The sequence below is a fragment of the Triturus cristatus genome, chromosome 2_2 (genome assembly GCF_964204655.1).
Source record: "Triturus cristatus chromosome 2_2, aTriCri1.1, whole genome shotgun sequence".
Taxonomy (NCBI): Eukaryota; Metazoa; Chordata; class Amphibia; order Caudata; family Salamandridae; genus Triturus; species Triturus cristatus.
Genome location: NC_140582.1, coordinates 851,415,214 through 851,442,376, shown reverse-complemented (window position 1 = coordinate 851,442,376; position 27,163 = coordinate 851,415,214). Strand labels below are relative to the sequence as shown.

The window sequence follows — 27,163 nt, the reverse complement described above, 5'->3', positions numbered from 1 at the left end:
TTGTAGAGGGTGGCATATGCCCATGAACGTTGTGGTGCTGCCTCATGTTTGAAGGAGGAAAACTGCCTGAAAATTATTCTATGGGGAAGAGTAAACAACCAGGTTTTGAGTGATTATCTAAAAGCAAGGAAGTTGGGTTGATTCCTCAGACGCCATGGCATTTGATTCTAGAGACGAGAGATAGCATAGGAAAAACTTCTACCTCACCAAGAAGCTTTGTGGATAAAGGGGACATTTTGTTTTTAAAGAAATCAGGACCCAAGTGGTTAAGACGTGTGTGCTAAACAGAGCGCTTTGAAGGCACCTCTCTTTTAATGGGTAGCCAAGAAGTTATTTCATGGCCTCGGAGATTGGATCAAATTTCTTAATGTTTTTAAGAAATCAGACTGCAGCATTTTGCAGTTTCTGAAGTCTACTCACAATGTCCAGCTGAGCTCCAACATAAAGGGCATTTTAATAATCCAACTTTGATAATGCACGGGCGATGACCACTGTTTTCAACAGGTCAAAAGGTAGAAAGGGAAGATTTTTCCTCAAAGGTTTTTTAAAAGGAAGCAACACGAGGAAATGAGTTGAATAGTCTGATCTCTAAAAGAGAGATCGGAGTTAAAATGATTCCCACGTTCCTTTCTTTAGGTACTGGGATGGAAAGACAGTCAAGGGATTGTGGTCAACAAGTGCTGCTCCAAAAGGAGGTATCCCATCCAAAGAGGAGCACCTCTGTCTTTTCAGAGTTTCATTTTACACAGTGGGAACTCATCCAGTTGACTTCTGTACTTGTTAAATCGAGAAGCCACTTCTTCAACATTGTTGTTTAATGATAACAAAATGTGGGTGTCATCAGCATAGGAAACAGGGGAAAAACGTACGATCTTATAAGTTCCAAAAGAGGAACCACATATACATTGAATAATGTGGGACTTAGTGAAGACCCTTGTGGGGCACCACAGGGTAAGATGAAAGGCTTGGAGCCATGTTTACTGTTTGCTCCCTGTCATCCAGAAAGAGCAGAGTAACTAAAAGGCAGAACTTTGGATACCTATCTCTTTCAGCCAGTGTTTCAATAATGAGTTGAAGGCTGCAGATAGGTCCAAGAGGACCACCGCATCCTTACCTCCCTTGTCCAAGATATCCCTAATCTCCTCTACAACTGCTACCAGCGCAGTGTTGGTGCTGCGGGCTTTCCTAAAGCCAAACTGGGCTTTGTCCCGCATACCATTCTGGTCCAAAAAGGCAGAGAGAGGTATTTAGATGAATTTCTAGGAAGTTTGCAAGCATAGGCAGTTGATATATCAGCAGATAGTTCTTTTCCTCTAGGGGCTCTAGAGTCTGCTTTTCGAGAAGCGGCAGAATGGAAGCTTTTTTCAATTCTGCATGAAAGCAACCTTACTTCCAAACATTGTTCGGCAGCAAAGTCAGTATGGGTGCAAAGAAATCGGCTAATTCTTGCAACACTGTGGTGGGACAAGAGCCAGACGTGGCTACGGACTCAGTGAGCTTTCTTAGCTCAATCATGCGTTCAGTAGAAATTTTGGAACACTCACAGACAGCTGGACGGCTAGAATCTAAGGGAGTAGCAGCTGGGAACGAAGGATCGGTCCCCTTGATGACATAAAAGTCGTAGACTGCCTCTACTTTATTTTTAAAGTAAGTCACTAGGTCATCACAAAGCTGTTGGGTGGGCAGTATTTTAGTAGTGGCGGGGTGGAAAGGCTCTCTACTGTGTGGAATAGCTCCAGAGACAAATTAGTGGCGGACTTGTTTTTCTCAGTAAAATACCTGATTTTCTCAGAGATTATCAAGCTCTTGTATTCTTAAATCAGTAGCTGGTATTTCGTCTGGGGCATAGTTACTTCTCCAAACCCTTTCTTGATGATGACAGCTTATCTGTGAATCCCTAAACTTGGAGGAATACCAAGGGGCCGAAGGGCGAGGTGTGTGATTAGTGACCTTCTTAAGCTGGGCCAGTTTGTTGGCTGTTTCTTGAATCCAGTTAAAATAACTAGAAGCTGCTATATTGGGGTCATCCGTGAAAGTAGGTTGGGAAATCTCAAGGTTCCTTACCAGATACGCTTTGTTGACTTTTCTCCGTGGCCTGGCCAGTTCAGACTGGGTGGTTTGGTTGGATACTGCCTTAGTTCGGTTGAGAATAATGCTAAACTGCAGTGCCATGTGGTCAGACCATGTGAGCGGGAGGCTATCTACTAGCTGTAACTCAGGGAACTTTGTGAAAATACCATCTAATATGCGTCCTGCACGGTGTGTAGGGAAATTCAGCAGTTGTTTCTGATCAAAACTCAAAAGATTATCAAGGAGTATTTTTAAGTCGTTATTTTCAGAATCATCTAAATGTAAATGAAATTCCCCCAGCACTGTAAAATTACCAAATGCACACTCCCTTCAAGGAAGTCACTGAGGGCGTCTAAAAAATTGGTTCTGGGGCGTCTGTAGATCAAGAGCCCATGAAACATAACATGGTGGTTTATTTTGCAGCTGAAGGAGAGGGTTTAGCAATCGGTAATCTTTACCGGGTAGCAAAAGATCTCTAGGGAGTTCTTATAGATAGGTGCTACCCCTCCGCCACGTTTTCCTTCTCTGTCCAGTCTATTGATTACGTAGCTGGCAGGCAAGACGGAGACTAAATCTGGCTGCGGATAAATCTAGCTGCCAAGTGTTTCTCTGTCACGTGTTACACATTTAGCTAGGTCAGGGCCACTTTCAATGCACAGATCTCATACTACAAGTCCCACAATGCACCGTGCATTTTGCCCCCAAAAAACACACACCTTAAGGTGTTACACCCGACATGGAGCCAAAAGGCTGCTATTTCTGTGACCTGCACGTTGCACACAGATCTAAGCGGCCTGAGCTACCTTAAAAGAAAACAAGTTACAAGGAAGAAGATATATAAATATATGTGAAGCGTGTTTACTGAGGACAGAACACGCTCTAGACTAGAGCGAAGCAAGGTTGCGGTAACAAACGCCTCGCGCTAGTAAAAATGTTCTGTACATAACAACTGTGCACAAGGCCGCGACAGCACTTAAGCAAAGCAAACAACGCACCTTTTTAAGCAGTTAAGGAACACAAAAGTGAAACTCTCTGGGGCCTGTCAGTTCAGCCAGCATGAGAAGCAGCCAGCGTGAAAAGAAAAAGGTGCGTTGTATAGTAGGATTAATTATGTGGAGGGGGGTTTCGGGCTGAAACGCCACAGCCAACGGCCTAAGACAATTGCCGAGGTTTCGACGCGGAGTCAGGAACTACAGCAGGAAACCGAAGGATTACGTAAAATGTGCGCAGTTTCAATGGTCTGATTCAGTTACTGATCGTCACATAACAAGTAACCAAAACCAGTTTCTAGCTTTGCATTCTGGTAGCCGTAGTCCTGTAGTTTTACTAGAAATACAAGTACCGGAAAGTCACGAAAATCCAGGATTGGATTCATTTCATCGCCCCTGGCTCATTGAAGCTTCTGAGTACCGCTGTGAAGCGGACGATGCCGTGAACGTGGCTGCGTGGCACATATAAGCAAGCTGTGCTCCAACAAAAGAGAACCGATACCTCAGTTTAACCGCAGTTTAATGGCTCTGCGTCACGAGATAACAATCAGCCAGCCTATTTTATTAGCCAACTGCATGGTAAGACTTGTAGACCCGTACACAGCAAGGAAAAATTACAAGTCCCACAATCCAAAACAATTTTTGCTTAAAAAATAAAAATACAGGCTGAAAGTCGGCCTTGTGGCATGGAGCCAGTTGACTTCTATGTCGTACTGCACTATTTTTGCTCTTGTATAGCAATTATGACCCCAATGAGGCATTTAAGTTCCTATTTGACAAGACGCACACTACTCTTGGACCCATTGTTAGTGGATAATGGAGTGGTTTTTAGGTCTGTTAGCCAAGTCATTTTGATATTACTAAAACGATATGTATGATAAAATTTCTTATAGCAGTTTCCAGGCAGCCCCCTCATGCATTGGTCTGTTCTTGTGTCATTCACAAGCTTCTTGCGCCCCTACATCAGATGGAGCAATGGGGCAGCCCACTTCAGTCTGTGACTACCTTCACTGCGAGTGACAGCATTCTGCCCTTGCACAAGAAGCATATTCAGCCAAGGCAGCTCCCTTCAGGGCAGGGCCTGCCATGGCAAAGGGCATTTTGACAGAAGTATATTTTAGCTTTTAGCCTTTTTTTTTTTATGATGAGGGCCCAGCAACTTCCCCCAACCATAAAAAAAAAAAACCTTGGCAAAATAAAAGAAGCATTGACAGAGCCACAAGTCTGGCAGCCAAAACCAGATGGATTAGCTTTATCAATGTGTGTGGTTAGTGGACTTAGTCTTGTGATGTTGGCTTAATTATGTGAAATTGATAAGAGAGCAACCCCTTAAACTAAGGGGACAGGGTAGATATATCAAATAAAAGAACACTCCCCTGAGTTACTCATCAATCGACAAAAAAAAAAAATCTACTTTCACACTTACGCACTCTCACCTCTCATCATTCAACTCTGCGATCACCTTACGGATGTCAGGTATATGGAAAATTATAAATGTATTACATTTACATAAAATATTATTTTAGCAATTGAAAAAATTGTATATGACATGAAGAACACAAAAGGCATTTACATATTAACATGGATGGATTAAAACAAGGCCTAATTAATTAGATATAAAACCAAACACATACCAAATTCTATTACTGTACAATTATGAACGGACTTTTCATGAACAATTAATCAGTGCTGGAAGATTGTGCTACAAATTGTTCATTCATCCTGTCACAGGTTTTTAAGAAGGAAACGGAAGGCCTGGCCTATTCTTTCTTAATGCAACTAACACATCATCACCATTAGCTCGCGCCAAAGAAGGTTTTCACTTTCGCTACAGTACACATCTCCTTGATACGAGATATTTTTCTATCACAATGTGGGGGTGGGCCGAACCCGCGGAGTTTCATTCCGTGGAGTTACATTAAAACTCAGTGAGAAGTTCTGCAGGGGCAGAAATCGGCATGTCATCCTGCTTGAACTGATTTTCAGCGCCTGGACCTTTTTCCATGCAGTAAGAAATCAGCAACAATGTCAGCACACGGCGTACCAGAGGGTGCTGCTTCTTTGCCGCTGCTCAAGCAGTATTTTTACTTCAGCTACAGCTTTTTCAGTGCGAATGGTCATGACCGCGTGCGCTTAGAAAATCTCTCTGGTTGTCCCCCTAGCGCTTGAAAATGGTACTAGGGGATGCAAATTCTTGCTCACCTACTTACCGGTGGCAAGCTGCGTGCAAGAAAACACTCAGCTATGCGGCGGTTGGCAAAGTTTGGACAGAACGCTGTGTTACAAGCGTACTGTGCAGTGGCCAAAACTCTGAGAACTCCGCCAGTGGAGTGGAATTTATTGCCCACCCCTAATCACACCCTGAAGACAGGCCCTGCAAAAGTTTAGTCTCCCAGCCCCACCAAAGCTCAACATGCCTGCCTTGGTAACCTTGTCTGTACTCCCTGCTCCTCTTCCCTGCTAGCTTCCACCATCAATTTTATTCTCTCTGTATAACAACAACTGCTGATTTCCTGCATTCTGTTCTATCTGAGTTGAGTTGCTGCTTGATGCACAGTAATTGACATAGGTTACGTATTCTCTGCAAGTAATGCACTGCATTGCACAGGGTTGTTTTACAGCGCGCTGATACCCCCAGTTGAGTGTGCTTTATAAAACTTACAATAAATGAAACATTAAAATGAAGAAGAACATTTGAAAAATTGTCTTGTTCCCAGAACACGCTATACTTCATTTGGCTACGTGTTGCTGCTGAATGAGATGTCTAACCTCAGACACAGCTGAGGGCCAGTGATTTTGCAAATCTGTGCCATTCCAAAAGAAAACAATACCACGTGAATCTTCCCAAATGACAACTCTGGGGCTTGTAGGCATATGTGTGGAATAGGGACTTTTTAACTGCATGTCCTAGAAGCCTTGGATCTTCTGAATGAAAAAAAATACTTGTGAAATTCACAAGCAGGACATGGACAGGCGAGGGGGGGTGGCAGATGACAACTATTCATGTCAGTGTGTGCCCTCCCAATACGCACGGTGTCTGGGAGAGGTCGTCCTTAGATGTGTACTCTACAGTTTCTTCTACAACAGAAGAACAATTAAGTTACATTTCCAAAATACACCCATGAAACGGGGCAAATATACTACTTTAGTAACAAACAGAGGAACAGTATTTTACAGCTAAGGGGAACCCTCACAATTCCCCTCTAAACCGTTTGAAAGTGTGGCTGTCACAAGGACACGTTGTGGGTTTGCAGAGAAGAGATGTGGTCATTTTGGAACTGAAACTCAGATCTGCATTCCAATCCTGGCCTCCGCACTTGACCAAATTGTGAAATCCTGGCCAAATGACTCCCTACCCGTGCTTTAGTTCCCTTATCCGCTACAATTGCGAGTACTTAGAAACAAAAGTCATGCCAATGTTCAGCATGTGCACATTTTACAAGTGTAGGAAACGATGACATTCTCGGTGGGAAACCAAAATCTGTTCGTAAGAGTTGGACTGGGGAGGTGTACGGGAGGGGAGCTTTAGAATGACTGTCCTTACAAGGGCTGCAGTCCACTAAAACACTTCAGAAAGTCAAATCAACGCCACCCGTGTGTGCCTGTGGCTTTTCCCTCGGACACTGTCTGAACCGGATTTTTCCATATTGGGGTACAGCTTCCGCCACTTTCAGGAGGGCAAAATACATGCCTGGTAAGAATACTGGAAATGAAATGCTATCTCAGCTCTCTTGAGGCACATGGCTCAGGTAACAGTCTCAGTGGACTAGCAGTGAGTAACGAAGCTTGAGGCCACCCCTGAATAGTACATGAAGAGGGCCACCATGCTCCTGCTCTGAGGCCAGGGGCTTGCCACCCATGCACAAGGCCGGAGGGGGCCCCCGGGAGCATACCTACCACCCCCCACCGCACCACGAGGGATGAGGTCACCATGGCCTAATGAGGCCCTGGTAAGGGGACCCTGCAGCCCCCCTCCCCTTTTTTAATTGCATTTGGACCCAGGGGGTTGAGTCCAGACAAAGGTCCTTTCTATAACTCTAGAGCTCCTTATTCTTCAATGCAACACTGAGACTAGTTGCAAGCGGGTGGCAGTCGATTAGACCATTGCTTTGATGATGTCTATTCTCTCGTGCAGGGAGGGTGAAATAGGACTACGGGAGTAGATTTAAGACCAGTAGCCCAATGTGGGGCTAAACATCATAGCCTGTGGCCGCCGGCAAAGCAGTGTTGTGATTGGTAAGCACCCAGGATCCCCTGAGCCGACCACAATGCTGAAAAGCAGCGTTGTGTTTGGTCTGATTGCTGTGGTTCGGCGCTCAGCAGGGGAGTGGGGGCCTAGGAATGTTCTTCATGCAGGCTGTAATGCACCCTGCATGAAGAACAAGCGAAGTGCGCACAAATGTTTGCCCGGCCCAAGAGAGCCGCGGAAACATTGATGCGCACTTTACAGAGTGCACAACCACTCCTCCTCCCCGACATCAGGGAAGCCAAGCCCCGCCCCGCTCTAGCCTGACCATATGAAACATAAAAGTACAATAACTTCAGTTATTATCGTTTTATTTTTCCATTTACACTGCTCGGTGAGCCGTGGGGGACGCTCCTCCGCCGTCGCTGATCGCAGCACGCCTCATCATCAGGCCTGGGAGGGCCTCTGTGTGCTCAGCAGGTTACAGGTCATTCAGTGCGCCAGGGTACCACACCAGTGGCACTACGTGGACATGGTGCTATTGGACCGGTCGCCGTTGTTGGAGCCCACCGAGTCTTGGGAATGCATACGGTCACAGGATGTGACATTGTCACTGACCTCGGCCTAAATATTGTGTGCGATTAAAGTTTGATACGTGATGGTGCTGTGGGAGCCTGTCTGCCAGTGCAGAGCCATTGCCCTGCGTGCCCACTGTACCCTTCGCCCTACTACGTGCTAACCTTTACATGCCCACCTGACCCAGGAGAGTAGCTATGAATTGTGCAGCAGCTGCATAGGCCCAGGGGCTCCATTCAAACCTTACTATCGCTGTATTCTACAAATCAAACAGCAGGCATGCGGCCCAGTTCCCTTGCTTGCACTATGGCACCTTTGCTAAGCCACTGACTCACACCTTGGATACACCCTCTCTCCCTCGGTGTGCACACAACGACGGACAGGTAACTTCCAATCGGACATGTCATTTCAGCAGATCCAAGTTGAAGCCGGCGTTACCTCGCGGGGGGCCATCCCGTCTCCTGTCCTGAGGGCTCGTCCAGGTCCGAGTGAAGGCTCCCGCTGCCGGCTCTGCGGGGGCTGTGACCGCCCGGGAGACACTGCCCTCTCACCTGGGAGCCGAGTCCACACAGCCGCACTGCCGAGCGCGAGGCCTGCCCCGCGGCGTCAGGTGCTGCCTCCCCGCCCGCCTCGGGCTGCCTCCCACACTTCCTTATTGCGCCTCTCCCAGCTGCTCCTGGCAACTGCGCTCCCACAGCTTTGCCAGCGCGGGTTTCACGCCGCTCCCGTGGCCTTAAAGTAAAACCACGAGTCCGCTCTCACTGGCTGCTGCGGTTTAATGGACCTGCCCTGCGCCAGGAGAGAGGGTTCGAGTACAAATTCGGCCCATTCCAGTGATGTGTCCGTACTACCCTGCACAGAACCGAAGACCACGGGGAGATAGGAACATGCAAGTAATACATTACTGCTTTATTGGCATAACTCGATGTACAGGTATTGTCAAAGCTAAGTCTCTTTGAATAAGAGACCACCTTGTGCACAAACCAGGAGTAAAGAAAGGTACTCTTCTTACGTGTCCAACGACCTCAGGGATATTGTGTTGGTTACACACTTGAACACTTCGGGCACAGGTTAGGCCGTGCCTGCCCCAGAATGGAGGGATTAGTCACCCACACAAAGATACATGCTTTAAATGAGCAGGTACTGTCCGGTACCGAGGGCCGGCATTTCTTTAATATTAAAGGGAGAGTTCCTGCACGTCTCAGTACTGCTAACATACATTTAATGCGAGAGTACTCGCACAGGTACTCTGCATACCGAGTACAGTCTATTTACATTTAAAACACTGCCCATTTAAAGATGGTGTCTATGGACAAAATGTGCAACTGTATCCTTTACTCCTCTTTGCTGCAACATTACTGAAGCACACATCAGGCCATCTAGCAGGACACCAAACACTGCTCGTATAGACGTGATAAACCCACACTCTGCCAAGCAACCACTGCACACCAGGCTATCTCTTAGCCGTCCAACGGAGAAGCGATTTGAGGTCTGATCGCGTATGAGAGGCTGTACAAACGATCCCGTACAATATAATACATGCTATGTTTACAGCAGCTCATGTCCCCTCAGTTGTTACTCTATGTAGCAGATCATGCATGTGTCTGAAGAGGGACTTTACCTTTCCCGGTCTCCTTATAGACCACCCCGGGTCCTCCCACATCACGGTCTTCTCAATGGGGCTCCCATACAGTGAGTCTAAGGGCCACGGTGAAGCTTGTCTCTCTTCGATAAAGATTCAAAGTGAGAGAGTTCCATGCCCCATCCCCACATAGGACACCCACCTGCACAGATGGAGACACACTTGAGACGATCTCACAATTCTGGGCTCAAAGGCACATGACACCTCACCTGCTTCTTCATAAGCAAAAGGTACGAGCATCGTAATCATGCCAGGGAAAATGAGCATGCGGGAATATGAACTCCTCAGGCAAGCACCTCATAAAATGCGGTGATGCCCAAGTACCCACCGCCATCTTGGGCCATGGAGGAAATATAGTGGGCTCAGTCTCCAGGCAACGAATTATAAATTCAGTATTTGACCTTAAATTAAAATGTTCTTCTTGGTCCTCCAAAACTCCATAAAGTAGAATAAATTCAATATTCCGCCTTTTGCAACACTACAAACAGAGTGGGGCAGGTCTATTGGGCAACCAGGCTGTGCCAGATAGGCTGGTCTGAAAGATCAATGTGTGGGCCAGTTTTTGGCTTATTGCGGGCCTGTTTTATAGTGTACTGGGCCGCTTTTTATAGTAGATTTCCCTGATTTTAGAAAATGCATTGCCTGCAGCAAGCTCAAATCCATAAAATCTTCCACCTCGCAAAACACTTACACAGCTTATCTTTATGAGTTCAAAACTGCTCCATTTTGCAAATGTTGGCCACTTTTTAGCTATCCAATCAACTAATGGTGGGCACTTTAATTTTGGATCCCAGGCCTATTTTCTGTCCCAGTTCAACCTTGACCACAAAGTAATATAAATGCATTTTGTATGCCTCTAGGGCACTGCCGAAGAAGTGCATTATTTGTGTCCTCTATCATACCACAAAGCAGTACTGCCCCAGTCTGTCTAGTTTTATCCTCATGCAGACATGAAAGACCCCAAAAAGGTATCTGCTCCTAGCATTGACAGCGTATTCAACAAATCCGTACACTGGATCATGAACCTTTTCCTTTCACGCTGTAGGTGCAAAACAAAACAGAGCATAAACTGCCAGTATTCCTGCTGCAAACAACAAAATAAAAGAAAGTTCATGCTCCTTCTCAATTCCATCAAATTCAGAATTAAAGTTGTGTTTCTAAAGCAAATCCTATATGATCACAGTTCAATCCTAGTTCTCCCAGGCTATGCCATTTTGTTCCTTTATGTAATGACTCCTGTTAATCTCATTTTCCACTCACACCCATTCTGAATCCTTTAACCATCTAACCCCTGCCTGCCAGAAGAGAATTTCAACACTGCAAATATTATTTTGCATTTTCTTTGCAAACATCTTGATTCTTTTCAATCTTACATCTCTCCTCCTGCTTTGAATATAATGCATTATTTTCCTGTTTCCAGTCTGGTATTCTTCCCTGCTGTACTGGAACGTCACCCCTGCTCGGGTTTCTCACCAAACTTTGAGACAGCTGACCATTCTACAATTCAAGACTCAATTCCTTGCTTGGGATTCATTGGGTTTATTTCTTCAGTAGCTACCCATGAACCTCTGTAGCGAACCAGCTGGGTGTCACAGCAGTTCTTTCTTGATTCGCTGTCTTATAACATTTGTATTGGGACAAATCTTCCTCTCCCTTCCCACCCAAAGTTATGATACTCCGCTTCCTCCTCTATTTACACCACCTCACTTTTCTTCTGTTAATTTCACGGGCATCGGTTCACATTTCATGCCGTAGAATCTTACATCTTTTAATGTATTACTCTATTTCCAATTGTGTCTCAAATATCCAACTTTGCAAGTCTTCTCTCTAACTTTATTTCAATTATTCTTAAAATTTGATTTTGCTTTGGTCTTCTTCCCACCCTTCCCCTCATTCTACATCACCCACTATTGTAGCCCCTTCAGTTCCCTGTTCATCTCCGCCTTCATATAATTCTTTGCCCTTCCTACTTCCGTTCACATTTCATCAATTTTCCTCGCCTGCCACATCCCAACTTTTAATAGCTTCAAAACCTATTCTTATCCAACTTTCACCACAACCAAATTCCTTGCTCAATTCCTCTTCGCTGGCTGACAACTGCTCCTCACCATGTCCAGTGCTTAATTTGAGCAGGTGGTTTCCGGTGCTCAGCACTGGCACTTAATTGGCAGCACCTGCACTTATGATAGTCTGCCACATGGTGACGCTGTTTGTCTGATTTAGAGTGAGTACAACAACAGTTGTTTACTAATTCAATCTATGTTAAAAATTACTAATACCTGCCACCCTGGCGATTTTTATAGCGTTGGCGGCCTGGAATAGTGTGAACTGTCACACTTGTAGGGGTGTGATGGTTAGTAGCTGGTTAGGTACTGTCATTGATAGTGCTAGCTGGGGCAATGGGTGCTGTAGGCTGCAGTAGCCTCCTGATGAGGACCCTGGCACTTATTTTTTTTTTTTAAATGAAGAAATGGCCATGCCCCACCACTTACTACAATGTTACTGTCTATCCAGACTGTTAATGCCACCCTCTGGACTTCACATTTTTTGTGCAGTCTTCTGCAACCAACTGTCCTGAGCAGGGCTCCATCACCTTAGGTTTCACTTTCAATGCTTTGTTTTTAAATCAATTCCCGATTTAGCCCCTCGCTCCTCTTCATCTGTTGTCTCTTTCTAAATAAGCCACTTTGCTTATCTTCATGCACACTTTTGGTTTACTACACACAATTTGCTAAAAATGGGCAAAGTCGTTCAAGTGTTCTATATTCATTCTATATTTATAAAGCACTACAAGGACCTGAGGAAGACATCCAGCGTCTAATTCATAAAAGCATTCACGAGTACAGGAAATAGTGTTTCAAAAGTACCCTTTTACCTACTGTTGTATTCCTTTGTGAATCAGCCCCATATTTTATCTAGTGAAACAAGACTGCTTGGCAAGACCTCCAAGGTGCTCCAATGTGATCTAGCCCATCGCCCACAGAAAGAGGCATTGCATGGCAGCGTTTTCCACAGTGCCTTAATTAAGACATGGCTATGTTAGGGCAGGCTGTTTAAAATGTTGCCTGGCACAATAGGAAATTACAGAACTACTTTCTCAGTTGAAAAGGTTTAAACAACTAGTAATCAAAGACCACAAAAGTGCTGGGTAACAATATACCATTGTTTTATTACTTTGGAGGGTGGAATAGTGAGGGGTGATTGCTCAGAGAGAAAGCTATCCCTTGCAATGATCTCACATCCTTAAAGCCAAAAAATTTCAACCCCAGTAATGATGAGGAGGCAGCAAAGAAGGTTCAGTGCTTAAGAGGCGTGGTGAAGGGACTGCACTTTATAAACAAAACGAGAGGACAAAGGGTTAACCCACGGTGAAGCTGCAAAGTATCGAACCCACCACTTGGTCTGGAGGGTTTTCAGTACTGGTCAGAGTGCAACTAGTCCTGAGGATCCACCTTACACTATCTAGTCTTGCCAGATCTCATGGTACTACAGGGGATTTTCTGAAGTGGTGTATATTGTAATGAAAGTGCAAAGTGGATTGGAGGAGGAAACAGTCAAGTGCGAAGTCAGAGTAGATGCGCGAATGGCAGAATTTGCTCAGAGTTTGCAACTGACTTTGAGGGGGAAGTATGTGTTATTACATATATGTGTATGCATGCGGCGGAGAGACTCTTGACACTGTGGTAATAGAGTGACTATCTCTGCTTGGGTACAGGTAGCATTGGATGCCCCTGTGGCATTTGAAGTGTTCAAAGTATAAGTAGTGTGGGTCCCCTGAGTCGCGTCACAGAGCATGGTGCCCAGTCACATCTCGAGGAAGGCGGGGCCAGCATCGGCCCCGCCGCCATTATGGTGGTCGGCCGTGCCCCCCGGAATCATGCCCCAATCATTGTCCCCGCCTGCGCAAGGGGACATGCCCCGGAAGTGATTGAATCACTTCCGGGACATGGGAAGCTCCCCCGCGCCCCGGAAGTGATCTGATCACTTCCGGGGGCATGGGCGACCCTCGGGGACCCTTAAAGCCGGGGGGAGCGCAAGAGACGATCTCTTCCTCCCCTCGGCAGCACATCCGTTGCATGTGCCACCCCACCCTCGGGAGGACCTTTAATCGTTTTTTCTTCCTTTTTGCAGGGTCGTTTGGTTGTCCGGACTGTTCGTTGCCTGGTGCAAGTCGGAGGAGGACGGAGCGGCGCGCAGCGTGACCGCGGTGATCTCGGCGGCGGGTGCTCCTTGCCTTGGTTGCTCTTTTGCCTTCTGGTGCAGCAGCTCTGGACATCGCAGCGTGCCCGTTGGAGTTGACCAGCAGCCCGGGGCTTGAGTGGGGGCAACGCATTGGGGGTAGCGACGAGCCTTTTTCGAAAGCGGAAGAAGGCGGGACGGCTCACGGCCACCCCCCTCCCCCTCCACACTCGGGGGACTCTGTTAACCTGCTTTGGCTTTATTTTACAGCTCGGGTCGCTGTTTTAAAGCCGACGCACGCATCGCGGAGGGAGACGGAGGTGAAATCGATGAGCGCGGGAAACTGATCCCGGTTTCGTCTCACGCATCACGAGTGGGGTTTATAGGCAATATTTGCAACGCTAGTGAGAGGGGGGGGGGGGTTCTGCAGCGCTGGTGCTTACATTGGGGGAGATTTCTTTACTTTTGTTGGTTTTCAGCGGTGATTACTGTGTCAGAGTGCGGCCATTAGCGCTGCGTGTTAGGGAAGGAGATAATTGCAGAACATTAATTTTCACCTTGTCTTTTAGCAGCACCGATCGTGGGGGCCAGTTCAGCTAAGGTGCCTACGGATCTGGAGTGTCGGCAGAGACCAGGGCGAGTCTGCGCGGAGGGTGCCTGAGGACACGGACAAGGGTCTGCATCCCGGCGCTGCTGGGAGCCAAGCAGGTTGGAGCATATTGCCCACCTGCCTTGCTGGGCTAGCCAGTACTGAGGCTCCGGTAGCGTGGGTGAAGTGGCCGGTCGTGTTTTCCTCCATCAAAATAACGGTAAAAGTTTGGAGCAGGTCGCAGGGTAGTCATGCCACCTAAGGCTAAGCGTGGCGAGCGGCGCCCAGGTATAGCAACTGTTTTGGACGCGCTCATGCAAAAGATTGGGGAGATGGATAGTACCATGGCGCAGCTGGCGGAGAGGCTGGATGCGCAGGAGGGGCCATCTGGGAGGTCCCGCAGGGACGCTTTACCTCCAAGAGAGGCTTTTCCCCCCTTGCCGAGGAAGAGTAGGGCAAAGAAAGGCCCGCAGGTTGTCCCTGGGAATGGTGGGGCCCCGTTTTTGCCTGTCTCACCCGCATCCCCTAATGCACCGGGGGGCGAGCCTTCTCCTGTCAACCCAGTGGGTGGGTCTGTCCCCTTGGTCCCTGCGACTCCCGTTATCCCGCCACCAGCACCTGCACATCCTATCCCCGCGCCAGCGGTGCCAGTGCCAGCGGTGCCTGATCTTTCTTTACCTGTTCCCCCCGCACCTGCAAATCCTACCCCCGCACCAGCGGTGCCAGTGCCAGCGGTGCCTGATCTTTCGGTACCTGTTCCCCCCGCACCCGGGGGGGGCCCAACACTTCCTCCCGATTTTGTTTCCAGTTTAGCAGCCGTGCTTCCCTGGCTGGGGGGCATGGGTTTGAACGTGGGTGCGGCGGGTGTTGTCGGGGCGGACGCATTGGAAAGGGCGAAACAGCTTATCAATCTAGCCAAGCCTAAGGACGTGCCGGCGGTCGGGGCTCCCAAGGAAACCCCGGGACCTTCGCATGGTAAGCCACAGACGTTGCCATTGATGGGCATGGGTGAGGCACGCACGTCGTACGAATCTCTCTCACGCCACCTGTCGCAGGAGGTTAAGGAGAGAATTTGGAAAGGGACATACATTGAAATTTTTTCACTCTTGATAGATGAGGTTGAGAGGGAAGAAATGAAGAGGAAGAAGGATTATATGCCCGCGCGCGAGTGGGCGAACGAAATGTTAAAATACAGGGTTGAGGAGAACATCAGGCATTGGATGCTGGCCTACAATATTTACATGGCAGTGGTGACAGAGCGTTTCCCTGAGGAAGCACCTGCGATGGCTTGCTATATGTCTAGGATCAGCACGGCGCAGGCGACAAAAGGGGGCTCGGGGTGGTTGGAGTATGACAAAAAGTTCAGGCGCATCAGGGCATCTGATCCTACGTTAAAGTGGAATCAGGTGGAGGGAATATCCTGGTTGGATCATGTGGGCGGCCTTTCAGCTGAGGCTGCCAGTGACCCGCCTAGACCTCAGCCCTTTCGGGCGTTCCCCCCAGCTGCACAAGGCGGGGGGGGGCCGGAAAGAAGGGATGCTGCTGGGATTACAACAGGCGCTCCTGCGTTAGGGCACCAGGGACATGCAGATTTAGACACGCGTGCAGTTTCTGTGGCAACTCAGGGCATGGCGAGGCAAAGTGCCTTAAAAAACAGAAGGATGGGGGGGGGGGAAGAAACCAGAAGGAAGGGATTTCCATCAGAGCTTGGTCACCCATCCTCCTCCACGCCATGATGCCCTGGTTAAACAGATATAAGTGCGCGACCTCAGCAAAAACCCTAATAGGGGGTTTCAGAGACGGTTTTAGAATTCCCGTGGAGAATTTTGTGGGTCCCTCGTTCTGCAGGAATCAAGTATCGGTCACCCAGAATGCTGGGGTGGCAGCAGCCAAGATTGGAAAAGAATGTAGGTTGGGTAGAGTGGCGGGCCCTTTGACAAAATACCTGTGCATAACTTTGTTTGTTCCCCCCTGGGGGTAGTCCCAAAAAAGGAACCAGAAGAGTTTAGGCTGATTCACAATTTATCGGCACCAAGGGGGCAGTCTGTGAATGACTCCATTGATGACAATTGCTGCTCTGTGCGTTATGCATCGATTGATCAGGCTATTGAAATGTTGAGGGGTCTGGGGCCGGGTGCAATGATGGCAAAATCAGACATAGAGTCTGCCTTCAGGCTCCTACCCGTTCACCCGAGCGATTTTCACCTCCTGGGATTCCAATTTGAGGGCAAGTTTTTCATGGACATGTGCATGCCAATGGGGTGTTCGGTGTTGTGCGCCTACTTTGAAATGTTTAGTACGTTCTTGGAGTGGGTTTTCAGACAAGTGACAGGGCATAGGCATGTGCTGCATTACCTAGATGACTTTCTCTTCCTGGGGACACCGGGGGGCGCGGGGTGTGGGCAGGCGCTGGAACGGTTCTGTGCATTGATGGAGAGCTTTGGGGTACCCCTAGCGCAGGGAAAGACCGTGGGCCCTGCCCCGGTTATAGAGTTCTTAGGGATCGAACTGGACTCAGTCGCGGGGTGCTCACGGCTTCCCGCTAACAAGGTGACTAAGTTTGGGGAGACGCTGAGGCAATGTCTGGAAGCTAAAAGGGTGACGTTTCATCAGCTACAACAGCTGGTGGGGCAGTTAAATTTTGCATTACGCATTGTACCAATGGCACGCCCCTTTTCATGGTCCATTGCACAGGCAATGTCAGGCCTCAAACAGAAGCACCACCACACCAGATTGAGCAGCGAGGTCAAGCAGGACATGCGGATTTGGTTAGCATTCCTGCGGGACTTCAATGGCTCGGTCCTGTGGCCCGGCCCGGTCACTTCTTGCGCGGAGTTGGGTTTAATGACAGACTCCGCGGGCAGTGAGGGGTTTGGCGCCATTCTGGGCATTCAGTGGGTGGCACAGCGTTGGCCAGCATGGTGGGTGGACAATGGACTCACCTCTAACATTGGTTTTTTGGAACTATTCCCCATTTGGGTGGCATTGTGGGTCTGGCCGGAGCAGCTACGCAACAAAGCAGTGGTGTTCTGGTCTGATAACATGACAGTGGTGGAGTGCATAAACAACCAGTCAGCAAAATGTAAAATGATCTTGCGTTTGATTAAGGAGATAGTATTGAGATGCCTCCAGTTGAATCTTCAGTTTAGGGCGAAACATGTCCTGGGGGTGTTGAACCATGCTGCTGACGCTCTATCTCGTTTCAAGATGCAGGTCTTCAGAGCTCATCTCCCGGGAGCAGCGCCATGCCCAACGCCTTTTCCCCGAACAGCTCTGGCAGATTGGTGCCCGCACTTACCAGACTTGGTGGCAGCGAGCCTAGCGCCAGGAACAAGAAAGGCATACGCATAGGCATATTGTAATTTCTTAACAGATCAGGGTGGAATACATTGGGCTGATTCGGCCGGGGTGTGCTGTTACTTGCAAGCCCTGCGGGACGAGGGGAAGTCGGTAGGGGTGGCTAGGAGACACATAGCAGCCATTTCATTTTTTGCACAGATGGGCGGCAGGCGGGACCCTACGCAGTCATTCATAGTGCGCAAGGCATTGAAGGGTTGGCAGCGGTTACAGGGGTCTGCCCCGGATACTAGACGCCCGATAGGTTTGACTACCTTGACATCAGTCATGGCAGCGTTAGATCAGACTTGCGACAATGTCTCGGAATGCTTGTTATTCAGGGCAGCCTTTACTTTGGCTTTCTATGGGGCCTTTCGAATAGGGGAATTGGTGGCTAAGAACAAAAGGGACCTGGGGGTGGCTTACAGCTGGGTGACATTCACTTTCATAACGGGGCATTGCAGGTTACAATCCGGCGTTCGAAGACAGATCAGCAAGGAAAAGGCCAGGTAGTGTTTCTCAGACGGGCACCGGGCAATCCCTGCTGCCCGGTTTTTCATGTGGAGGCTTTCCTGCCATACAGACCGAGTGGTAGGGGGGGGACATTACTAATGCACACGGGGGAGATCCACTGACAAAATTCCAATTTAAACGGGTTTTAGATAAGGCAATAGGCAGGGCGGGACTGGACCCCGGTAGTTTTGGGACACATTCCTTCAGGATTGGTGCCGCCACCGAGGCGGTTGCGCGGGGTCTGGGGGAGGAGGATGTGCGTAGGATTGGGCGGTGGGCCTCCAATTGTTTTAGGCGTTATGTGCGTGTTTATATGTTATGACTCCATATGTTAACGGTACTGATGGCACTCTTTTCTTGTTCTACTACCAGTTCCCTCGGCCTGTCACGCAGGAAGAGAGACGGCGACACCCCACCAAGAGCGTGGCACAGTCAAGACAACGAGGATTTCCCCGAAGGCACAGCGGGAACGTCATGCATGTGTTTTTGGTCATTCTTATGTGTCCCGGTTAGGCAGTTTTTTCAGGGCAGGCGATGGGGCAGCGCGCGCAAAGCGGTTAGGTGTCAGGGTTTCCTTTTTTGGCCATGGGGTCCTGCGTTTTGACAGGTTCAGAGAACGGGTAGGTCACATGCTCACTTCTTTGGATACCCCTCCCGACGCTATAATTTTGCATCTGGGGGGCAACGACTTGGTACATCTCAATCGGAGGGTCCTGCTAGAAACGGTGCTGTCAGAGTCGGCATGGCTGGCGAAGCACTGCCCTGAGACGGTTATCGTGTGGTCACACATGATACCCCCCCACGCCACTGAAGTCTTGGCATCAGTGAAGGCTCTCAATCACTCTACCCAGAGGATCAATAACAAAATAGACAAACTGTTTAGGACCCCCAGATTGCAAGTAATTGCTCATGGATGCATTAGGGGGGACATGTGCTATGTGCAAGACGGGGTGCACCTGTCACGCTTGGGTAATGAGTTATTCCTGGGCAACATTTTAGCTTGGCTAGAGGGTTTTCACTGCTAAGTATGATCTTGGGTTTGGGGGGGGCCTGATAGTCGGTCTACTATGCAGGCCTGTGCGGTAAGGTCATAGGTTGGACAGACTAAATTGACTCATCTTTTGGGGCGTCTTATTACGTGGGGCGCCCAGAGGGGAGGGACATTTGGCTCTCACCAGACTCCAGGGGCAGTTACAACCGGTTGGTTGGAACGGTGCGGGGACAAAGGGGGGGTTACGCTTTCCATTGGCTGGTTGGCCACCCCGTACGCGGGCGTAAGTAAGCTGCGCTGTCTGCATGGCCGTACCAGACCATAGAGGAAGGCGGGGCCAGCATCGGCCCCGCCGCCATTATGGTGGTCGGCCGTGCCCCCCGGAATCGTGCCCCAATCATTGTCCCCGCCTGCGCTAGGGGACATGCCCCGGAAGTGATTGAATCACTTCCGGGTCATGGGAGGCTCCCCCGCGCCCCGGAAGTGATCTGATCACTTGCGTGGGCGACCCTCGGGGACCCTTAAAGCCGGGGGAGCGCAAGAGACGATCTCTTCCTCCCCTCGGCAGCACATCCGTTGCATGTGCCACCCCCCTCCCTCGGGAGGACCTTTAATCGTTTTTTCCCCACCCACCATCCCTGAAATAAGAGTTTGTTGAAGAATGTATGTTTTCTATATTTTTTCCACAGGATGCCAATTGTAGATATGTTGTTTATGCCTTTTTTGTCGTGTTTTTAGGCGATATTCCATGTGTGGGCGGTAAGGTCATAGGTTGGACAGACTAAATTGACTCATCTTTTGGGGCGTCTTATTACGTGGGGCGCCCAGAGGGGAGGGACATTTGGCTCTCACCAGACTCCAGGGGCAGTTACAACCGGTTGGTTGGAACGGTGCGGGGACAAAGGGGGGGTTACGCTTTCCATTGGCTGGTTGGCCACCCCGCACGCGGGCGTAAGTAAGCTGCGCTGTCTGCATGGCCCCTTTATGGAGTAAGTCCTGAACGTTTGGGGGTTGCCTGGGGGTAAGTACTTCCGGGTCAGCTGGGCCTCCTGCGCATGCGCATCCCGGTTGGGGTGCGCGGGACAATTCGGTGTAAGGGGGGAGGGGCCAGCGTTTTGACCTTGCCGTAGGCCCAGAGGAATACGCAGAAATGTGATCAGCAATGTTTTAGACTAGGATAGGAACATTTATGTATTAGAGTTTTTGTTAAAGCTAGGATTGAAGCAAATGTACCGAATCCTGTCTTGTCATTTCTGCGTTATTGTATTTATGAATATAACTTGTTTTGTTTGTTAATAAATACGATCGGGGGTCAACGACCCCCTATTCCAAACAAGAAGGTTATATTGGTTTTTGTCACAGTCAGGGGAGGAGGGGGCGGTAGGCTGTATCAGACCATATTATTGTAGCGGTTTTATGTCCAGTTTGATATTTTGAACAGTGCACAGGGACATCTTGTTCATGAACCGCAGCATATTACCAGTTTAATGTTTTGCCATGAATCTTCTTTCAAGTGCAAATAAAAACCAAGTGAATATCAATATGTTTTAGACTGACTTTGGTGCATCTGTGACTTATTTACAATTGTCTGCGACTGTGGTTCACCACATTGTAACTTTTTTATACACAAAAGTGCTTTTTGTTACAATACTCTTTTATTGCTGTAAGTACAGTAACAATCTGGTAAAGGAAAGACACCCAAATACTTTGTGTCGACTGGTGTCTTAAACATTGCAGCTGAAGAGGAGGTGCATATTGGCGCTATTGAAGGTTACTGCATTATATCGCGGAAAATAATGAAGTCCATCGGGCCCTTCTCACGCTATCTCTGCAAAATAAGGATGAGCTGAAATGCACTGGTGCAACCAAGGCGCCATGAAGACAGACAAGGATTCAGAAAGACTTCCCCGGGATATAAGAAAAGAGCTTCCGAGCAGGGATTCCCTGGGAGGGAAGTGTGGCACTGAATTGTCTGTCCTGGATCTACCTACAACTTTTATTCACATATAATGGTAGGCGGTCCATGCAACGCCTTCTTGTAATCTAAAGGGTAAAGAGCGGTATGTATATGTGATACGCGTCTGCGTTACTGTGGTATCCAGGTGCATAAAAAGCAGCACCATGGCCTGATCCCCATTCCTCAGCTAGGATGGGTCCTGGTTTGTGACTGTCTGTGAGCAGACATCTCTGTGCTCCCTTCCCAACCCCAACCGCTGCTTCATGGAGATGATCACCAATAAATAACAACACAAGCGTTGCCAAGGAGTGTGCTCCGCCTATGCAGCATCTCATAGACGGTCACCATGGACACACCTCGCCAGCCACATGATCTCTGAGTCATCAGTCACATTTGGAAACAAAAATCACTTGCCAACCCCTACCTCTAAGTGCATGCAACCGTTAAGTACGAAATCCAGGATTGGCTGGTTTAGAGTGCGGTTCTTGGGCCTTTTGAGTGGTGTTCCCACTTAGCATTGAAGGTTCTGTGTCCATGCAAAATCTGCATTTGTCAGAAACATTTCTGGATCATGTGAAGAAGGCTTACTGGACTTTACTTTCACTAGCCACCCTTACCTTCAGCCAGGCAAGGAAAGAGGAGAGGCACATCTTTCTACTGTGGCCGTACACCCTGCGAGGCTGAGCTTGCTACTGTGCCCTTCCAGGCCTGCAGTGAGATGTCCCTCCAAAGCTGCTCTTAGTCTTGAGATGGGCTGCTACACGCTTATTTTTTTTTACCACGATGGCAGGGATTTCACCTACTCTATTGTCTATCATACGAAAAGTTAGGCACTTTGAACTTTTTATTCCGAAGCTTGGCTGACATGCAAATCACATTTAAAATTAGATGGTGCCTGAGTGGACAGACATTTCAAGTTCAAGGGGGGGATCCTTCTACTGGCAAACAAGATATCGCGACTAGTGAGATTACAATGTTTTCTAGTTTCCAAACTTTGACAGCTCTGTCCAATTATGCCAGGGTGAGGGTGTGGGGGGAGTCTGGCCACTGATGCTCCTAAAATAAAGTGGGAAGCAGCTTCGTCTACGAGACATGCCCCAGCATGCCTGGTTTGCGCCCCCGTTGCAGACAGGCAGGCCTTTTTCAGTTCAGCTCTTTCCTGATAGGAGAATAACATCTCCTTGTGATGGCATTGATGGGTTTAAAGTTCTCGCTCAAACTTTCAAGGTGCCTTAAAGGGTAACCTTTTGAAAGGATATGGGTCTATGTGTTTATGTTCAAAAATGAATCCTGGTTAGAAGCACCCACGCTTCTTCTTCTGAGCAGTAGCGGGCATCGGGGAGCGGCGTCCTGCCTCCTCTGAAGAGCACAGCTCTCTGGCCCAGTCCCTAAAATTCTGTCATCCAATGTACTGCCGAAGAGCAACCCTCAGAATTGGACAAATGTCTTTCAAGGAAGGCTCAGAACATTCCTGATTGGGGGGCGGGGGGATGTCCTCGCGCTACAGACGTCATGTTTTCTACTCTTTTATGGCACATCCGTCACCACACTGCAAGGTATGAGGGTAGATCTGTAGACCTTGCCCCCTTTGAAACCAGCTTTCCAAAACGTTTCATTTTTTTTCCACCAAAATGGTGGGACAACGATACTAAAAAGATCGGCGACTACATCTCTGACCCCAGCAAGGAATGCAGAGACGTCAGAACCTAATTCTAGGAGCCCGTTTGAAAGAAATACTGCAAACTCCAATACTTTAGACAATTTGCACTGCCCCTCCCCAGCTTCAGATCCTGCCCTCGCAGAAGTATAGCGCCTGCCTTCCTTTCTGCCCCAATACACGCCTAACCAACCATCTGGCGCGGACGCTATAAATACAAACTCCCTTTGGGCCCAGCTCTGCTTGACTCTAGGTTTTAACTTTTAGAAATCCTCTCATTACAAGGTTTGTTCAACTGTATTTGCGAGTGAAGGGCTGGGGCCCGAGACGCAACGCGCAGGGTGTGTACTTTAGAATCTGCCGCGCCCCGGGCCTGTGCGCGAGCGGGCAAAGTCTACCCACCTCCAGCCACCGAGAACCCGGTGAAATCTTATCACCTCGCCACGGAGAGGATTACTGCACTCCCATGGAAACCAGGCGAAGAATTCCGCTGGTTTCGACATCGGAGTAAAAAACACAAACATCACAGTTTAAGGGGACATTTCCTTGTGGAAAAACACAGTCAGCTGCTTTAAAAGCCGACTTCCCATGGGAATAGCCTCTTGGTAAATCTAGCACCTTGTTTTACATAGCGCTAAATCCCTCACTACTGCCGTTTCTAAGAGCTACAAGCAATACAGATCGTGAGCACGGATTCACATCGCAAGTTTACAAACGCTAAACGCGGTGAATAAGGGCTGGACTAAATCCCAGTCTAGCGTGCTCTGTAGGATGGAAGGCAGAGTTGGCCTTACGCGGATTCTGACTTGTGAGCTTTCATACTTTTCCATCGTGCCAAAGCACAAACTGTGCCAACATAACCAGGACACCACCAAAAAGACAATCGAAAACTTCTTAAACTAAGACATCGCACATCAGAAATGCTGAAACGTTTTCATAGCAAAAACAGTGTGATCACCAGAAACTGTGCACACCAGAATCTAAGCCAACCTGGGGGACAGCATTAGGAGGGGCTGCGGTGGGATCCCATTCCAATATGAGACACGCCCCATTAGCTTCTTTTTGTTTCAAAAGTACATGCCACGTCTAAACCGGTGACCATCATAAACCGTGCACTCCGGAAACATGTCCACAAGAAGTTATGCCCATCAGAAGGTGAACTCAAAGACAGCATGCCCACCGTGTGCCAGATCCCAAAACGATGGTGGTCACATGAACAAGTAATCACCACAGCTGTAACCCATAACACTACAGCCCCCCGTGGAATTGCCCATGTGTGACAGTACCTCTCATGCTGTGTCAAGCAGAAGCGCGGCCATTGGCATTCGGCGTCCATGGCACACCTTATTCCTCGGAAGGGTTGTGGTCCAAATTCCGCGCCCCAGAAGATGTTGATGTACAACTGATATGGTGTGTCCTGTGATGCAGCGTGCTCCTCAAATACCTTGCGCCTCGAGGCAGTGTACTCCTTAGATGTGTCTCAGATGATGTGCGCCTCAAAGGCAGGGTGGGTCTTGGAAGGTGTGCCTCCCACATGCAGCGCGCTCCTTGGATGATGCGCGTCAAAGGCTCGGTGGTCCTTAGCAGGCGCCTGCTCAGGTGTAGGGCGCTTCTCACAGACTTAATGCTTCAAAGGCAGGGTGCTCCCAAGATGCTGTGCGCCTCAAAGGCTCTTCAGATAGCCCCCCCCCCCCCTCGGGTGTTGTGCCCCCTTGAGGCAGTGTGCGCCTCAGATGTTGTGCGCCTCAAAGGCTACTTGGTGCCCCCCCCCCCCTCGGATACCGGGTCCCTTTGGGGCAGTTCACTTCTCAGGCTCTATGTTCCTCTGAGGCAGGGTGCTTTGCTACTCAGATGGCCTTTCCCTCAAAAGCAGCGCGCTCGTCAGAGGTCATGGGTAGGTATATCTGAGGCAGTTTTCTCCCAGAAATCAGTGCCCCTCGGAGGCAGCCTGCTCGCGTACGCTCTGCCCCTCGTAGGCAGTGCCCTCCTCGGATGCGGAGTCCCTCAGATAGATTTTGTGGTACTCGGGTGCCAGGCACCTCAAGGGGTGTCCTCTGTCAAAAGAGACGGGAAGGTATGTTTACCTTCTCCCGGGAAGAGGCAGCTAAACTTATCAGGGGTCTTCTATCGGCGAAGGACAATGGGATTCCCCCTAGACCGCCCACCCCCACCAACTCCCCTCGGGGGAGGGGGCCTTCACACCTAACCTAGCCAGCATTAAATAAATCTTAAGAACTTTTTTTTTTTAGCAAGAATGAAATATATCTGCCAGAAAACAACAGATAAGGTATTTGCGGCTTATACTCGTCTACTTATGGGGGGTTTGATATTATTTTCTATTTCAATGTTGCTTTTAAACCAAGAGCCCGTCTGTCTTATTTCAATATATAGATAACGCTCATCCCCAGGGGCCTCTTACTACTCAAAACGTTTTTTTAATCAGATTATTGGTATTTGTAGCGCTCTGCCCGCCGTTGGTGTTACCTCGTTGCGCTATTCAGTCATAAAGCCATTTCTATGTAAAATTAGCGCAATGTTAGCACCGTAAAAAAATTAACTGGAAGCTGGCATTCGGAAGAGGGGCCGGGGTTTTATCCGCTTGTCCCCCTCATTTGAGACCTTTCGTAGAATGACTCTCAGTTCTGGTCATTCTGACCCAGTTTCTCGCCACCTGTCCTGGCCAATTCCGCAGAGGGTCGACTGATCACGGGGTGGGGGTGGGATATCTTTTTTATGTGCTCCGGGGCAGAATTCGTTAGCAGCTGCTAGGAGAAAGCAATTTAGTTAACTGGGCTGACACTGGATGTAAAAGATGAAATGGATCCACCATAGTGCCTCGTTGTCCGTGGTTTATATGTTGGCCAGCTGGCGAGCGCTGCCAATCATGTCATTGTGTGATCCTCGACTGATGCAGGATAGTAGTTCTATGTCTCTTTTTCTAGCATGTGCTGGTTTTAGTTTTTCAAGATCCGGTCACTCTAGATATATTAGTTACCAATGCGGTCAATTGCCCACCCCGCTGATTACTTATTTTTGCTAGCACCACCATCACACACCCTTCGGGGAACAGCCCCCGAAATCATATCTTTCATGTGGGCGGTAAAAGAAACTGAAAAAACACTCACATGCATTGCACCTCGCTCTGCCCAACACCGTTTGTGGACAAGATGAGAAGGCGACCCCTTTAAAACATTGGTAGACGTCCCCCCCCCCCCCCCCAACTGCCCCATTGTCACTGGTTGACTGTGGCAGACGATAAGATGAGTTTGTTCTCCGCACCCCGCCGAGATAAAACCCAATCATGTGATACCCGCTTCTTTGGCCCCACTGTATTCAAAGGACGAGCAGAGCCGAGGGCAAACAACCCCGGGAGAATGAGTCAGAGGGGCCGAGGCAGAGTCAACACCGCAGGCCGAGCCAACGCTGCCTCTGGCATGGATAGGCAGAGGGACGAGCAGCACTCGTGCCCCGTGCTCAGCCCACAGAGGTCTACAAGGGTATGCCCACCACCCGTTGGCACGAAGGAGCAGACCCACAGCTGCGCACCATGTTGGCACAGGCCGTGTCCTGCACTAGCCAGGTCTCCGACCTCTTGACCTTCACACGCCAGAACTGTGGCTGCCCACTGTGGTCGCCTCCTGCTTCACCATGGCCACCCACTATGCCCTGGACCCCCGTCGCTGCTGAGGAGTGCTCAGTGCCTTCTAATCTGAAGCCACATCTGTAATGCGAAGCTCAGCGGGCTGGGAGGCGCCATCCCCCTGATCTGCCAGAGTGAGGTGTTTTGAGTGACACTTCTCTCAGGGTCACAACCATGACGAAATGTTAAGGACATCTGTACAGTGGTTTAGATTTATTTCAGCACTTTTGGGACGGACCTGCTCTCAACGCTGCTGCCTGTTCCTGGGAGCTGCATAGGATGATGGGGTTGGGGAAACGTCAACACTCTGAGACAGACATTCCATGTGTTGCAGAAACAGGGATCTGTTTTGATCAAGCAGATGAGGCTATTGTTTTTTCGCCTTTATTCCAGATCATCAACAGCATCTCTAGAGATCTTACTCTGTATCACTATTTAGACATTTTAAAAGTCACTCTGATTCACAGCCAACTGTCCCAGGACAGTTCCATAGAATCCTATTCCCTCTTTCGAAGCTTGGGACAAATGTTTATAAATGAGGTGCTTCTCAGCAATAGACTTTCTCTCTCCCTTCTTCAAAGGCCAAAGACACCAACTAGCCGAGGGCTTCAAGGTATCCTGGATGATTTCTTTATACCCAAATAAGCTAAGGGAGAAATGTCAGATTGCGTTATAGCACCTTCTACCCCTTGGAGGAAAGGGTGCTCATCAGTAGCTCTTGGCTCCACGGGCACCAGGTGATGTACAGTCAAATGGAAATCCTCGCAATCATCCCTCCACCGTGGCCTGCAAGAAATTTACTGAAACAGAGGACAGGGTATAGTCACATACTGGCTGA

At 48.9% G+C, this 27,163-nt stretch overlaps 1 protein-coding gene across 21 annotated transcripts in view; it reads right to left on the bottom strand.

Moving 5' to 3' along the window:
* RBM47 (RNA binding motif protein 47) overlaps nucleotides 1-27,163 on the bottom strand; it is a 341,878-nt gene that overhangs the window by 52,927 nt on the left and 261,788 nt on the right. For 3 of the 21 annotated variants that reach the window (XM_085642215.1, XM_085642220.1, XM_085642229.1), the window contains exon 1: nucleotides 8,260-8,615. The exons of 17 other annotated variants lie outside the window; for them this stretch is intronic. Coding sequence is in view for 1 of the 4 variants with exons in the window: in XM_085642206.1 (XP_085498332.1) it covers nucleotides 23,972-24,021 (50 nt within the window). In the remaining 3 variants the exon portion in view is untranslated. Of the gene's footprint in view, nucleotides 1-8,259; nucleotides 8,616-23,971; nucleotides 24,106-27,163 lie in introns of those variants that run through there. One more of the 21 variants, XM_085642206.1, reaches the window with a different exon arrangement.